At 36.5% G+C, this 17,848-nt stretch overlaps 1 protein-coding gene across 1 annotated transcript in view; it reads left to right on the forward strand.

Annotated features, from left to right (window-relative positions):
• Positions 1 to 17,628, forward strand: part of LOC103598698 — a 71,369-nt gene extending 53,741 nt beyond the window's left edge. The window contains 3 exon segments of the mRNA XM_008582742.1: positions 15,143 to 17,069; positions 17,317 to 17,462; positions 17,465 to 17,628. Of these exon segments, the coding sequence (XP_008580964.1) occupies positions 15,143 to 17,069; positions 17,317 to 17,462; positions 17,465 to 17,628 (2,237 nt within the window).
• The last annotated feature ends 220 nt before the right edge of the window (positions 17,629 to 17,848 follow it).

Consider the following 17,848-nt stretch of genomic DNA (forward strand, 5'->3'; position numbering starts at 1 on the left):
TTTTTTTTTTTTTTTTTTTTTTTTTTGTCTTTTGTCTTTTTCCGTGTCCGGCAATGGATCGCAACCCTCAGTGTTGCCCCTGTACCGGACCGGGGACCGGCAATGGGATCGCAACCCTCGGGGTCGCTCCCGCGCCTCGCTCAGCCAGTGAGCGGGAACCGGTCTGTATGTGGGATCCGAACCCTCGGGCGGGAGCGCCGCCGCACTTCCCAAGCAGCGCACTTATCCAGTGCGCCACCGGGCCGGCCCCAAAATACTGAGCACTTTTACCCTTGGTCCAAGAAATAAAACATGATGTCGGCTCTCACCACTTCTATTCATTTATGTTATAGGTCCTAATCAATGCCACAAACAAGTAAGGAAATTAATGATAGATTAAAAAGAAGTAAAACTCTGGGGCCGGCCCGGTAGCGCACTGCTACAGTGCACTGCTTGGGAGTGCGGCGGTGCTCCCGCCGAGGGTTCGGATCCCACATACAGACCGGCCACTCACTGGCTGAGCGGGGTGCAGGCGCAACGCCGAGGGTTGCAATCCCGTTGCCGGTCCCAGCCCAGTACGGGTGTGACACTGAGGGTTGCGATCCGTTGCCGGTCACGAAAAAAGACAAAAAGGAAAAAAATAAATAAATAAAAAATAATAAATAAATAAATAAATAAATAAAAAGAAGTAAAACTCATTTACAGATGACATGAAGGTGTTCATAGAAAATTCAAATGAATTGTTAACTAAAGAGGTGAACATTTAAAAGCAATTATATTTCTGTACTGCAGCCCCAAAAATTAGAACACAAAATTAAAAAAAAAAACAACAGTAACACAATAGCATACCAAAACAACAAGTACCTAGGAGCACATTAATGAAAGGTGTTTATATCTCTACACTGAAAACTATATAACTTTTCTGAGAGAAATTTAAACGTATCTAAATTAATAGATATACTAGGTTATTGGATAGGAAAATTCCATTTTATTAAGATGCCAGTTTTCCCCAAATTTAATTTACTCCTAATAAAAATCCCGGCATCCTTTCTTGTAGAAATTGACAAGCTGATTATAAAATGTATATAGAAATGAAAAAAACTTCTATAGTCAAGACAATCTGGATGAATAGGGTAAAGATATAGAACTTACACTATCAGATTTCAAGATTTTATAAAATGTAATGGTAATTAAGACAGTGTTGTGTTGGCATAATCATAGCCTAATAGATCAATGAAATAGAATAGGGAGTCCCAAAATAAACCCACTCATATATGGTCTCTTGATTTAAGATAAAGTGGCCATGATAATTTAATGAGGAATATAATTTTTTTTCAATAAATGACATTGGAGAAGCTGTGTATCCATATGGATACTTCATACTATACACAAAAATAATTTAAGTTGGATCATAGCCTTAAATATGGAAAGTAAAACAATAAAGGTTCTAGAAGGAAACATTATATATATTCATGAACTTGGAGAAGGTATGGATTGCTTAAACAGTACAAAATGGTAGTAATCATGTGATTTAAAAAATGATATATTAAATCTCATCAAAATAAAAAACTGTCCAAGACATCATAAATAAATGAAAAGGCAAGCCATAGATTGGAGAAAATATGATTAGATAGATAGAGAGAGATGAGTATATATCTATATCCACATGATATATGGATATATGTATGTGTGGTAGGCCTCTCAAAGATGTCCACATCCCAATCCCCAAAATCTGTAAATATGTAATGTTACATGGCAAAGGGAAATTAAGTTTGGATGGAATTAAAATTACTAATCAGTTAACCTTAAAATAGGGAGATTATTTTAGATTATCCAGATAGGCCCAATGTAATCACAAAGGTCTTTAAAAGTGGAATAAGGAGGCAAAAGAGGTTAGAAATATATGATGTGAGAAGCACTCAATCTGCCATTGCTGGCTTTGAACATAAAGGAAAGGACAAGGAGCCAATGAATGTGGGCACCTTCTAGAAGCTGGAATTTCTAAGGAAATATATTTTCCCTAGATCTTCCAAAAAGTAATCCTGCAATGGTGACACCCGATTTTAGTCCAATGAGACCCATGTCAGAATTCTGACCTACATGGGCCGGCCTGGTGGCACACTGCTGCAGTGCGCCGCTTGGGAGCACGGCGGCGCTCCCGCCGAGGGTTCGGATCCCACATGTGGACCGGCCGCTCACTGGCTGAGCGAGGTGTGGGAGCAACGCCGAGGGTTGCGATCCCGTTGCCGGTCCCGGTCCGGTACGGGCGCGACGCTGAGGCTTGCGATCCATTGCCGGTCACGAGAAAAAGACAAAAAAGGAAAAAAAAAAAAAAGAATTCTGACCTACAAAATATTAAGATGCTAAATTTCTATTGTTTTAAGCCACTAAGTTTGTCGTAATTTGTTACAACAGCCTTAGGAAACTAATAACAGTGTATATCTAACAAAGGATTCATATACATAATATAAAGAACACCTACTAATCAGTAAAGAAAAAGCAACAACTCTATAAAAATTGGACAAAAGTATTGAACAGGTACCTCTCTAAAGAAGATATCCAGTGACTAATAAGCATCTGAAAAGATGTTCATCAGTATTTGACATCAGGGAAATATAAGTTACAACTACAATGAAATACAAATACCTACTTATAAGTTAAAAAGGAGCAGTTAAGGGATCCTAGCCCTACACTAAACTAATTGATACTATAAAAAGTAAACAAACAACAAAATAGCCAGAAGGAAAGTAGAAGGACAATTAATAAAGATAAAAACAAAAAATAATGAGTTAGAAAAATAACACATATAATAATAAAAATACGTATATAAAGCCCAAGAAAGCCTAATTAAGAAAAAAAAAAAACAGTGAGCAAGCACAAAAACAAAAAATTAGTGATAACAAAGGGAAAATAATCAAATAAACAACACAAATTTCAAAATCTTAGAAGTCAACTTTGCAGAAACAGTGTGGTACTCGCTCACAAATAGGCAGAGTAATAAGAAAGGAAAAAATGTTTAGAAACAGACACAAATATATGAGGGTACTTCAAAAAGTTCAGGGAAAAATAGAATTAAAAGATAATCTTTCCATGACCTTTTTGACGGCCCTGTGTGTGTGTGTTTGTGTGTATATATGAGACTTTAATACAGTAAGTAATAATATTTTTTAATTTCTTAGGTATCTCAGACAATATTTTTATAAAATACAATAAAATGAATTATTAGGAAATTAAAAAAAAAAAACACAAAGATATACAAATTCCAAGCCTAATTTTTTTGTTAGATTTAACAAACATAAAATTACTCTGTCAAATTGTTACAAAAGTTTATAACTGCTTGTTTTCAATCTTTGTTCTTACTGTGGACTAGTAATAGTTTGCAGACGAGCACCAGTACACATACCATACTTGGAGTAGGTACTGAGTAATATGGGATAAAGATAGCATCTCATATCAATGGGGTTATACTGGATATTTAATTAATTAATTAATTTATTTATTTAAAGATGACCGGTAAGGGGATCTTAACCCTTGACTTGGTGTTGTCAGCACCACGCTCTCCCAAGTGAGCTAATCGGCCATCCCTATATAGGGATCCGAACCCATTGTCTTGGTGTTATCAGCACCACACTCTCCCGAGTGAGCTATGGCCCGTCCCTATGCTGGATATTTTAAATGGTGTTGCAACAATAGGACAGACATCTGGAAAAAAGGTAAAGCTTGATTTTACCTCACAGCATACAATAGAATAACCACAAATGTAACAAAAATTTGGTGAATTATTTTATGATCTTGGAATGGTAAGAGACCATGAATTGTAGATATTACCAAATTTGGCTGCATTATTCTTTTCTGCATTCATAAAATATATAAACAAAATCTAAATAAAAATAACCAGTTGGGGAAAAAGGCATTGCAACTTGTGTCACAGGCAAAGGGCTAATGTTTCTACTATATGAAGAGCACCAAGAAATTTGTAAAATACTAACCAATACATTGCTGGAAAGACTGAAAAATTGAATGAATAACCTCCAAGAAGGGATGTTTGATTATCTATCAAAATTAATTATTGCACTTACACTTTGAACAAGTGTACCCATTTCTAGGAATTGACTCACATATACACCAGCTCACATATGAAATGATGTATGGACAAGATTATTCATTAAAGTGATGTTTGTAATAGTAAAATATTGGACACAACCCAAGTGTTCATATAGTTAATGAATTAACTAAGTAAACTAGTAAACTGGATAAACTATGATGAATCTGCACAAAGGAATATCATGCAGCTCTGAAAAGGAATGCGGAAACTCTACATGCATTAATGTTCAAAGATCCCTAGAATATATTTTTAAGTGAAAAGAGCAAAGAATACAAGAATATATATGAAATTCTATTGTTTGTTTCAGAAAGGATGGAAATAAAGTATTCATTTGTATTTAAATAAAGAAATACTAAGATATACAAGAAATTAATAAAAGGAGAGAGGAAAACAGGAGGAATGGAGTATCTGACTAAGAGTGAGACTTCTCAATGTACAAATTTTTATATGATATTGAATTTTCAACAGTATAAATGGAAACCCTATTAAAATAAAATTAAATGAGAGAGAATGGTAGGAGAAGAATTAGAAATAGCTGATTATTATACACCTCTTAAGGAGTTTAGCTTTAAAAGTGGGAAGAGAAATGGGGAAGTCATTATAGGGCTAATGTGGAGGCCAAGATATTTTTTATAGAGAAGAAATAATAGCATGTTTTATGATAATGGAAATGCAATGGACAATCCAGGAGAGAAGGAAAAAAAGAAAGGAGAGAATTAGAGGACTGATTTCCTTGGGGAAGCAAGAGGGAGTGGGAACTTCTGCACAGATGGATGGGTAGGCTTTAGTTCAGAGCATAGATATGTTCATTTTTAATAATTGGGGAAAGCAGAGTATATGGATGCACGTACTAGTAGGTGTGCAGGGTGGTACTGACAGTTTATGACTATTTTTCCTGATTTTTGAAGTTTTCTCAGTAAAATGAGAAGCAAGATCCTCAGCTAAAGATGAGGATGGGGGAACAGTATTTGAGGTCAGAAAAGGGGTATGAAATAGCTAGGAGACTAGAAGGATGAATGGACTAGGAAAACGTATGATTTTTGGACTGTATTATGGGCTCAATTGAAATTTGAGACCATCAAATTTAAATGAGGCCAGTCAATGTGGCTATAGGCTTTTCTCCAGACACATTCAGCTACATGAATACAGGCATGGAACAGGCGGATATTTGAATTCAAATGTGACTGGGGTTTCGCAGGAGGTAAAATGAAGAAGGGAAGGGCAAGAGTATCAAGAACTGATGAGAGTGACTATAACTGAACACGTGGAATTTAAGCTGTATGAGGAAGGTTGTGAGGACATTAGGGGATGATAAACAGTGAAAATATAGTAGCATCAGTATATTTTAGGCCCCAGTGAGGACTGAAGGATTGTTGGAGCCAGGTACAATACATATATGTATAGTGAGATCCCTGTAAAGATTTACATAATGGGACATTATATAGCAAAATGTTATCAGTGTTTTTATATGGGCAATGAAATTATGGTTGATTTTATTTTTCTCTTTTTTCCTTACTTCCATCTTTTTTTTTTTTTTTTCTTTTAAGAGGTATACTGCTGATTGCTTTAGGGGAAACAAAAGGGAGATACAAACATAGGAAATCATGATCCCTGGCCTATTTCCTTATGTGAATTTTCCATTTTTCTACCCTAAATGTACAATAATTCTTTTGTACTTTTTTCACTGAAGAAAAATTCACATAATATAAAATTAACCCTTTTAAGTATACTATTCATTGGTATTTAGTAGATCCACAGTGTTGTGCAGCCATCCCCTAGTACCCCAATTGTCATCACACTAAAATGAAACCTATAGGCTATAAAATAGACATTCCCCATTCCCTCACTCTACTCCCAGGCCTATTACCCACTATTTTTTCTTTTTTGAAATGGATTTACCTATTCTGGATATTTCATATAATTGGATTATACAGTAGGTGACCTTGCATGACTGGCTTCTTTCAGTTAGCACAATATTTTTGAAGTTCATCCACATTGTAGCGTGTGTCAGTACTTCATTCCTTTTTATGACTGAATAATATTCCATTGTATGTATGTCCCATATTTGGTTTATCCATTCACCTATTGATGGACAATTGTGTGGCTTCAACATTTTGGCTATTGTAAATAGTGTTGCTGTGAATATTTGTGTACGAGTATTCATTTGAATACCTGTTTTAAATACTTTGGGATTTATACCTAGGAGTGTACTTCTTTACTAGTGGTAATTCTATGTTAAAATTTTTGATGAACCTCCAAACTGTTTTCCACAGTGGCTGCACCATTTTACATTCCAACCAGCAATGTGCAAGGGTTCCAACCACTCCACATCCTCACTAACGCTAGTTATTTTCTGTTTTATTAATATTACTGCCATCCTAGACAGTATGACATAGTATTTTATTGTGGTTTTGATTTGAATTTCCCTTATGACCAATAATGTTGAGCATCTGTTCATGAGCTACTTCACCATTTGTATATCTTTGGAAAGATGTCTATTCAAGTCATTTGCTGATATTTTAAAGTGGGTTATTTTTTGTTGTTGTTGTATTTCCTAGAGTTGTTATAACAAAGTACCACAAATGGGTGGAAGGAAGGAAAGAAAGACCACAGTGATGTGTTGAACTTGCAGAGGGAGAGAACATACCTAGGGATACAAAGTGGGGTGGGGGAAAGGGGGAGGGGGAGGCAGGTTGAGGGTAATAGGGTGGGGGAAACGGGGTACAATCTCAATTTGTGGTAATGGGCATGCTGCCAGTATGGATCTGGCCTTCACATCTAGGGCACAAGGGAGGACAATCAGCCTTGTATCACATGAATATTCATAACCAAAAAAAAAATACAGAAATTTATTACACAGGTCTGGAGTGGAGGCTGGAAGTCCTAAACGAGAGTTTTGGTAAGCCCATACTCCCTCTCAAATCTTTAGGGGAAGGATTTTTCCTTGCCTCTTTTACTTTCTAGTAACCCCATAGGTTCCTTGACTTATGGCATCATAATTCCAGTCTCTGCCCTATCTCCACATGATGTTCTCTGTGTGTCTCTTCACATAGTCTTCCCTCTATGCATGTTGAGCATTCATTGCTCATAATAATTTTTTTGAGCATTTGTCTTTTAACTCATAGAAGAGGAAAAAAGAGCTACAAACCAAAAATACAATACTCACATCATTTATACTTGCATGGGTAGCAAACGTTCCTGTTCTTTATTTCTGTATGCAACATTGAGTTACTGTCTCCTGTCCATTTATGTTAGCCTGGAGGACTTACTTTGGCATTTCTTGTAGGACCAGGTGTACTAGTGATGAAATTTCTCAGGTTTTTTTTAACCTGAAAGTGTCTTAATTTCTTCTTCAATTTTCAAAGATAGTTTTGCCAGATAAAGAATATTTTTTAATTAAAACACCATTAACTATACATATTTGTGGCGTACAGAGTTGACTATCAATACCTGTGTAAGGATAATTAGCCTATTCATCATTACAAAACATAGTCATTCTTTGTGTCCAATAACCAATTTCTCACTAACTCCCTCCCCCTCCCCCTTTGCCACCTCCACTAACCTCAGTTCTGTTCTCTACTTCTGAAAGTTCAATATATTATTTTGATTGTTGTTTCTTTCTTTCCTTTCTTCCTTCCTTCCTTCCTTTCCTCCCACTATGAGTAAGGACATGTGGTATTTCTCTTTCTGTGCCTTGCTTATTTCACTTAACATAATTTTTTCCAAGCTCATCCATGTAGCTGCGAATAGCAGAACTTCATTCTTTTTATGGCAGAGTAGTATTCCATTGTGTATATTGACCACATTTTCCTTTTCCAGTCACCTGTCAATGGATGTTTAGGTTGGTTCTAGTACTAGACTATTGTAAATAGAGCTGCAATAAAACTGGGAGTGCAGGTATCTCTTCAACATGATGATTTCCATTCCTCTGGATGTATACCAAGCAGGAGAATTGCTGGATCTTATGGCACTTCTATCACTTGTTGTTTGAGAAACTTCCATACTGTTCTCCATAATGGCTGTACTATTTTGCCATTCCACCAATAGAATAGAAGCGTTCCCCTTTCTCCGCATCCTCACCAACAGTTGTTATTCTCTGTCATTTTGATAATAGCGAGTCTAACTGGGGTGAGATGGTATCTTAGTGTGGTTTTGATTTGCATTTCCCTGATGATTAGTGATGTTTGTTGCTTTGCCTCCCACGGATTTGTCACCCCTTTTCCCCTGGGTGATGAAGCTGCCAAAGATTACTCAAAGTCCATCTCTTCTGAGTAGTGAGAAACCCTGAAAAGGGCTTAATCTCCCAGAACCCTCAAGAGAGAGGCATTCCTTCCACTTGGGAAATTAACCACGAATTGGGGTTCTCTTCCTGCATTTATTCTCCAGCCAAGGAAGTTACAGGAAGAGAACACAGGTGGGTTTTTTTCTAAGTACCATTTAACAAGTTTAACAATAGAAGCTGGTAACAGTCAGTAAGACAAGCAAGGTGACATTCTATAATGCAATTAAGTCGATCCACTAACAGAAGCCTGATTTTAGCAAACATTCTCTTCTTACATCAATTTCCCAATATCTTTACATATCAATCAGTAACCTGTCTGTCTTTGAGCCAGCAACCTTGCTGTGTTACAATTCCTTATCTTACAACAGAGACTATAGCCTGGGGAAATTTTCCTGTCCTTTGCAATGACAATATTTGAAACTGCAAGGCTTTGGAAAACCAGGCCCTGTGAAGTACACTTGCTTTATGCATACTCTACAGATGTTGAGCAATTTTTCATATACCTGTTGGCTGTTCATATATCTTCTACTGAGAAATGTCTATTCAGCTCAATTGCCCATTTTTTAATCTGATTTTTTTATTGTTTGAGTTCTTTGTATATTCTGGATATTAATCCCCTGTTAGATGTATAGATTGCAAATATTTTCTCATATTCTGTAGGTTTTCTTTTCACTGTGTTGATTGTTTCTTTTGCTGTACATAAACTTTTTTGTTTGATAAAATCCTATTTATTTTTTCTTTTGTTGCTTGTGCTTTTTGGGGGTCTTTGTCCAGCCCTACATAATAAAGTGTTTCCCCTGTTTTCTTCCAGGAGTTTTATATTTTCAAGTCTTATTCTTAAGTCTTTAATCTATTTTGAGTTGATTTTGGTATATGATGAGATATACAGGTCTAGTTTCATTCTTCTACATATGGATATCCAGTTTTCCCAGCACTGTTTATTTGAAGAGGCTGTCCTTTCCCCAATCTATGTTCTTAGTGCCTTTGTCAAAGATCAGTTGGCTCTAAGTATGCATGTTGATTTCTGGGTTCTCTATCTATTCCATTGGTCCATGGTTCTGTTTTTATGTCAGTACCATGCTGTTTTGGTTACTATAGCTTTGTAGTATAATTTGAAGTTTTATAGAGTAATTCCTTTGGCTTTATTTTTTTTCCTCAGGATTGTTTTGGTTATTAGTATTAATATTAGTATTAGTATAAGTCATTAGTATTTTGATGGGAATCACATTGAATCTATGCATCACTTTAGGTAGTATGGACATTTTCAAAATGTTAAATCTTCCAATCCTTGAACATGGAATGTCTTTCAATCTTTTGGTGTCCTCTTTAAATTCCTTTAAGCAGTGATTTGTAGTTCTTATTGTAGAGATCTTTCACCTCCTCGGTTAAATTGATTCCTGGGGATTTTATTTTTTTGGTAGCTATTGCAAATGGGCTTGCTTTCTTAATTTCATTTTCTGCTAGTCCATTGTTGGAGTATAAACATATACTGATTTTTGTGAACTGATTTTGTATCCTACAACTTTACTGAATTTATTTATCAGGTCCACTAGTTTTTTGGTAGAGTCTTAGGTTTTTCTATATATAGGGTAATGTTATCTGCAAACAGGGACAATTTGACTTCATCTTTTCCAGTGTGGATGCCATTTATTTCTTTCTCTTCCCTGATTGCTCTGGCAAGTATTTCAAATACTGTGTTAAATAGGAGTGATGAGAGTGGGCATCCTTGTTTTGTTCCTGTTCTTAAAGGGAAAGCTTTCAGCTTTAACCCATTCAGGATGATATTGGTGGTGAGTTTGTCATATATAGCTTTTATTGTGTTGAGATACTTCCCTTCTATACCTAATTTGTTGAGAGTCTTTATCATGAAGGGATGTTGAGTTTTGTCAAATGCTTTATCCGCATCTATTAAGATGATCATATGGTTTTTGTTCTTGGTTTTATTGATGTGGTGTATCACATTTATTAATTTGTGTATGTTGAACAATCCTTGCATCTCTGGGATGAATCCCACTTGATCATGAAGTACAATCTTTTTGATGCGCTGTTATATTCTTTTTGCTAATATTTTGTTGAAGATCTTTGTATGTATATTCATCGAGGATATTTGCTTGTAGTTTTTTTATTGTATCTTTGATTTTGGTATCAAGGTGATGCTGGCTTCATATACTGAGACTGAGAGAATGGCCTCTCTTTCAATTTTTTGGAATAGTTTGAAAAGGATTAGTATTAGTTCTCTAAAGATTTGGTAGAATTCATCAGTGAAGCCATCTGGTACTGGGCTTTTTTTTGTTGAGAGACTACTGATTACTACTTCAATCTCATTGCTCATTATTGGTCTGTACAGGTTTTCTATTTCTTCTTGGTTCAGTCTTTGTAGTTTGCATGTGTCTAGAAATTTATGCATTTCTTGCAGGTTTTCAAAATTGTTTTCATATAGTTGTTCATAATAGTCTCTAATGAAATTCTTTGTATTTCTGTGGTATTGGTTGTAATAGCTCCTTCTTCATTTCTGATATTTGTTACTTGAGTCTTCTGTCTTTTTTTAGTTAGTCTAGCTAATGGTTTATCTGTTTTGTTTATCTTCCCCCAAAACAGCTTTTTGTTTCATTGATGTATTGTATCATTTTTTAGGGTCTCTATTTCATTTAGTTCTGCTCTGATCTTAATTATTTCTTTCCGTCCACTGATTTGGGGATTGGATTGTTCTTGTTTTTTAGTTCTTTGAGGTGTAACATTAGGTTCTTTATTTGAAGTCTTTCTATTCAGTTATAGCATTTTTGTTTGAAAGGTTTTTTTTTTTTCTTTTGGCACTTTAAACTATAATTCCACAGACTTCTGGCCTACATGGTTTCTGAGAAGTTGGATATTAGTATTATTGAGTATCTTTTACATGTGAAAAATCACTTTTCTCTACCTGCAGGTTCTCTTTTTGTCTTTGTCTTTCAATAATTTGACTATCATGTTCTTATTATTCATCTCCTTGTGTTTGTTTATCTTGTTTAGAGTTCATTGAGCTCATTAAATATATAGATTTGAGTCTTTTATTAAATTGAGGAAGTTTTGATGGCTTTTTTAAAGACATTCTTTCTGCCTCTTTTTTTTTTTTGTCTCCCTCTAATAAGGTTTTCATTATTTGTATGTTGGTATGCTTGATGATGCTGTTTCACAGTAGTTCTCTTAGACTCTTAATTTTTCATCTTTTTTTTTTTTTTTAACTTTCTGCTTCTCAGAGTGAATAATCTCAAGTGGTCATCTTCAAATTTCCTGATTCCTTCTTCTCCCTAGTTGTGCCCCTCTAGTGAATTTTTTAATACCATTATTTTGTCTGCTCCAGAATTTTATTTGGTTCCTTTTCCTAATTTGTGTCCCTTTACTGATATCCTCTATTTGGCAAGATGTTGTTTTCCTGGTTTCCTTTAGTTCTTCATCAGCAGTGTTCTTTAGCTCTTTGTATATATTTAAGACAGTTGATTTAGGGCCGGCCCGGTGGCGCACTCGGTAGAGTGCAGCACTTGGGAGCACGGCGGCGCTCCCGCTGAGGGTTCGGATCCCATATAGAAACCGGTCCGCTCACTGGTTGAGCGTGGTGCGGGCGCGACACCGAGGGTTGCGATCCCATTACCGGTCACAAAAAAAAAAATACAAAAAGGAAAAGAGAAAAAAAAAAGACAGTTGATTTAAAATCATTGTCTTATGATTTCAATACCTGGTCTTCCTCTTCAATAGTTTTTACCAATTTCTGTTTTTCCTGTGAATGAGCCATACTTCATTGTTTCTTTTCATGCAGTATAGTTTTTCTTGAGAATTGGAGTATTTGAATGTTATAATGTGGCAACTCTGGAAATCAGGTTCTCCACCTTCCCTGGGGGTTTATGTTGCTGCACACTGTTGTTGTTTTCTTGTTTTGTGACTTTTCTAAAGTATTTTTGTAAATTCTATATTGGAGTTCATGTGTGGCCACTAAACTCTATGTTCCACTTGCATAGGGGTCAGCTAGTTTTTGACATAGTTTTCTTAAATGCTTGAAGCAAAGAAAAGAATAAAAATACTCTCCTGTCTTTAGTGACTGGCTCTGTGTTGGGGCACTCCTTGAAGTTTTCAACACTGTTTTTTAATTCTTTAATTCTTCTTGACTCTTTGTGTTTGTGTGTGCACATTAGAGAAAATAACCACTTCTCCCAGTATTCACAGAATGGCCTCATACAAGAGACGGCCCTCAGAAATCAGCCTGGCCAGAGATTCTAGAAGACCCTCAAACTTCATGCTAGATCAAACTGCTGTCTGTATTCTTGGTGGCCTCCAGACACCTAGAGTATGCTGATATCCACTGAAAGACTCCTACTCATCCTTTAAGGGTCATCTTCTTTATGAAACCTTTTCACAAATTCTATAGGCAGAGATAGAGTTTTCTGTGTTACCATAGCATTGCTCATACTCCTAGTATAGCCATCAGCTTCTTAGAGACAGAAGGACTTAAGGCTTATTCATCTTTATCCCCAAGGCTTAGCTCAGTGCTTGGCTTGAAAATGTTTATTGAAATAATGGTGATATAAATGAATAAATAAATTAAATTAGTAAATAATAAACCACAACAAACAAATAAAGAGAAGCAAGTAAGACCAGTAGTAATGTAAAGTGGCAGTCACAGGACAACACTGAAAAATGTTATGGCTAAGAAGCCTTGGGACTAGACTGCTAAGAGAGTTTAGGTAAGTACATAAATTAGGTACAGATTATCATGCTTCTTTGTGTAAAATAGAAACATTTTTTATTAGAAGAAACACTATTGTAGAAATAAATTGGTCACTAGATGCTCTATTTTATCTTTTGCATATGAATGTATTCATTTGCTTTTAGAAATCAGAGCTCCATCTTCATTTAGGCTTATTAAATGAGAGATGCTTTACTGGCTATAATTTAGGCACTCCATCTCTAAAACACAGCCTGAGTACTGGTATTTCACTTTTATCTCTTAGTGTTGTATCTCACTCCTGATCACAAGATAAGATATTAACCAATTTACTGATAAGAACTCATATACTCAATATGCCCTTTTTCAAACATTATTTTCTTTCATTGTGTTTAAGAAACTTTACACCTTCAACACTTGTATGCTTCCAATTTTCTTTCCAGCCTGGTTGTAACTGTTTTTGTACATCCCACTATTATCCTGAATATGAAAGAGTGTAACAAATAGCCACATTGCATCACTTTGTCAGGCTGTAAGCCTCTGTCACTAATTTATAATAACAGCACTGTTATGAGTAAAGTATACAGTACAGGCTATTGAGGATCAGAGGCATTAAAGATAATAGTTACCACCTTCAATATTTTTTGGTACTTGGCTTGGGATAGAAAATTTATAGTTGTGCTTCTAGATTTATTATAAGGCAGAGAAATATAGACTACTAAGATCTCATGTCTTCTCCATTATGTGAGCATCATTTCATGCTATTATGTTATCAGAGGCAACATAATTACTTTACATACTTATAAGAATATGTGCTACTTTTCATAGAAATAAATCTATGAGGGCTATACAGTAAAATAGGTTTCATTGTAGCCAAAGGCATATACACTCTTCCCTAATACCTTTCAGAGTAGACCTACTTAAAGTTGTTTATTTTATAAATGCCTAAAAGATTATGAGTGTGCAATTAAAATTTTCTCTTAAGGACTCTTGTTTACCTTAAGGGAAATTTGATGAGACAGCAAATCACTTTCTCTATAAAAAGTCACTATCAATTTCTAAGTAGAAACTACCATCCAGCATTTTTAGATTCCTTCTTAAGTTTGATTATGTGTTTGACGCCAAACCTGGAAAAAATGTTCTTAGGACCTTAGGAGAATGGGAGAAGGGATTTTTTTTGTTTTTAAAATTGTCATGTTTATTTTTACTTTATTTCTTCCTGTCTACCTGGAGAACAAGGTTATCCCATAAGGACATTTACTGAACTTTTTAATTCAGTTTCAAAACTAAGATATTGATAAATACCTAAATTTTCAGAGCCATATGTCAATGAGATCTTGATAGCAGCAGAAATTGATCCTTGGTATTAAATTTAATATCAAAAACTTTTGCAATTTTGACATAACAAGCCCGAGGAAACTTTTTTCTTCAACATGGGTATTTTATAAATTACAGGGATTATGTTCCAGGAAAGAATAAATTGCTAGTATTTCTAGAAGCAAAATGAAAAAGCAATATAGATTTGTATTCCAAGTATGTAAAACAACAGTTTTATTTTGGCCACATAATTCTTTTTTTTCTTTTTTTCCTTTTTGTCTTTTTTCGTAACCGGTAACGGGATCGCAACCCTCGGTGTCGCGCCTGCACCGCACTCAACCAGTGAGCGGACCGGTCTCTATATGGGATCCGAACCCTCGGCGGGAGCGCCGCCGCACTCCCAAGCGCCACACTCTACCAAGTGCGCCACCGGGCCAGCCCATTGGCCACATAATTCTAATGAATTCCTACATTATGAGTTCTCTTCTAGAGTAAGCTCTCTGAATCTAAAGCAGATAGACATCTGAGATTAATGGCTGTGTTTCATGTTTTATGTCTTAATAAACTCAATATGATACCTACTCAGGCAGAAAACTTAGGGTCATGGCCTCTTCTTGAAATATCAAATAACACTTGCAATAACGTATTGAAGAAAACGATATCTTTTTCCTTTGCACAGATTTATTTTGTAATGTGGGCATCAAAGTCACACTTCATTATCTTTTTGGCTAGTCTTACTCATATTTTACTCTTCTCTCTCTAGCAGTTTCCAGAATTCAACTTCTGAAGTACCTGAGTGATGACAAAATTGTGAGATTCAAAAAAGAGTCTCCAACTCTCAGTGACAAGCAAGACTCAAAGCCAAAGTTAAAGGAAAAGTGCAGCCACAACCTTTCTCCAGACCCAAACATATTCATGGATAACAAGCATCATAGAAATGTCACCTGTAAAACTTCTGTCTATAAGAGCCTTTTTAAGGACTACAAATATGCACATAGTTTTCAGAGTTCTGCATCTCCAGTGAAGCCTATTCATTTCCTAAGTGCTAAGGGTTACACCTTTGAAGTTTCAACGCCTGTCTGCGACCCAGCTTCCATAAGCCCTAGGCCTGTTGTACGCCCTAAGACTCACAGATACAACACACATTCTTTGGACATAGGATCTCAAATATGTTTCAGATGTTTGGTGAAAATCAATAACTCTCCTTTTCATGAATGCCTCATTAATTCTGATGATGATTCAGACCCTGACCGTTCTTTACATCTCCAAATTCCTTCAGATTCTAAATATTCTCTGAGCCCCAAGTCTGTTAGACACCACAAGACTTCTCGGAACAGGGCTTTATCTCGATCCCTGGATCCTAAGCATCCTGTAGGCAGTCGCTGTCCTCTACGTTGGGAAGATTCTAAATATTCCCTGGGCTCAACTTCTTATTTGCATTGTGAAAGTTGCTCAGCTCTCCAAAATCTCCTATGTTCCACTATTACCTGTACCCTTCCGACGAACCCCCAAAATAACATGGGCCACTATAGTGCCCCTGACCCATTCAGTGTCATCAATACCAGCAATGTTGCTGGCCTTGAAAGTGAGGGCAAGTTCAACCTTGCTTTCAAGCTGAAAAATGAAGCCAGTCCTGACAATGACACTAAACCGGTTGGTTCTGACAATCTCAATGATAAGGTCAACACCAAAAACAGAACTCTTCCCAAAGATGAGACAGACCATGAAGATGAGACAGACTCTGCAGATGATACAAATGATGATGATGAAACAGACCCTGAAGATGAAGATAACACCAGAGATAAGAAAGATCCCAGTGATAAGTCTGACCCTGATGATACTGATCCCAAAGACAGCAACACTGAAAATGATGCTGATACCAACAGTGGATCTGATCCCAGTGGTGATGCTGGCCCTACAGGTGGATCTGATTCTAACAATGATGGTGACCCCAACAATGGAACTGACTCCAACAGTGTACTTGACTCTAACATTGATAATGCCACTAACAATGACACTAACTCCAAATACAGCACTGATCTTGAGGAGGATTCACACACCAACACTTTAGATGATGCTTCTGGTCTATACAGTGGGGTTGATCAGGACAGTACTGCTGACCCCAGTGATGGCACTAATCCAAAATACACCTCTAGGCCCCAGAATGAAACTATCCTGGATTACACTTCTGGTTTCAACAGTGGTACTGGCCCTAGCAATGCCACTGGGCCTGGCAATGATATTTGCCCCAGCATTGGTCCTGACCCCCAGAATATCAGATCAGGTACCAACAGCCCTGGCCCCAGCAACAATGGCACTAGCCCCAACAACAGCCCCAGCCCCAACACCAATAGCCCTGGCTCTGAAAAAGACCCTGACTCTAACTATAGTGCCAGCCCTAGTAATGTCACTAGTAACAACAATGCTATTAATCCTCACAGTGATGCTGATCCCAACTATGGTATAAGACCCACAAGTGCTGCTGGCCACAACTATGCAGCTGCCCCAAACTATGACTCAGACCTTAACTATGTACCAGGATTTCCTCATGAAAAAGTTTCTAGCTTTGTAGTAAACCCAAACTCTATTGCCAGAAACAGCTATGTTGCCAGACCCAGCTCTGCAGGTAGCTCTGTCAATGCCACTGACACCAGCAACACCACTGGTAGTTACAGTGGTGCCATTAAGTCTAGGTATACTGCTGGTAGTAGCTATGCCTTAGACACTAATCATGTTCATATATTTACTCAGTTAATTGACTCCAACTTTGTCATCAACCTCAATTTTGATGCTATAAATACTCACAGTGCTCATAATTAATAATTTCCTCTCTGAGCCAAAACTGGAAATCAATTCATTTATTCAGTTCCTAATATTATTTATGTATACTCCCCCTCTTTTGTTGCTGGCACTAACTATATGTCCACTTTTGTCAATTAGAGCACCTCTAAATTTTCTGATCCAGCTATGCTTGGTAGAAATTATACAATTTTTGACGACCACAAATTTGGTGCTCACTTCAAAGACTGCTAGACTTAAGCATGCCACTGAGTGCAAGGATGTTCTTGATGCCAAGTAATCTGGCTTTTAAAAAGATTTCCTTGGGTCCAGAATCTCATTGGTATCAAGGATCCTGCCAGTTTAAACTTTCATGCCAATCCAAATATTCCACTCCCTAGTTTTGACATTATAGTAGAAGCTGAACCACCAGATGTTGTGAAGTTTGCCATATCATCAGGTGCTTTGAATTAATTTTTTAAGGTAAGTTTATATAAATTTAGATTTTAAATTTCTTCTCCATTTTATATAATTCAGAGTGTAGGTCATTGAACAGGGTCTAAAATTCCCTTTTTTACTTACTTCGATATGCAAGCCATGCAGAAGAGGAAACAAGTTTGACCCCTAAAGTGAACAATATGTTTTTCCATTTGAAAGATCCATCTGCTGTACAGCTGGCAAATAGCAAAATGGC

This window comes from Galeopterus variegatus, unplaced genomic scaffold (genome assembly GCF_000696425.1).
Source record: "Galeopterus variegatus unplaced genomic scaffold, G_variegatus-3.0.2 Scaffold2714, whole genome shotgun sequence".
NCBI lineage: Eukaryota > Metazoa > Chordata > Mammalia > Dermoptera > Cynocephalidae > Galeopterus > Galeopterus variegatus.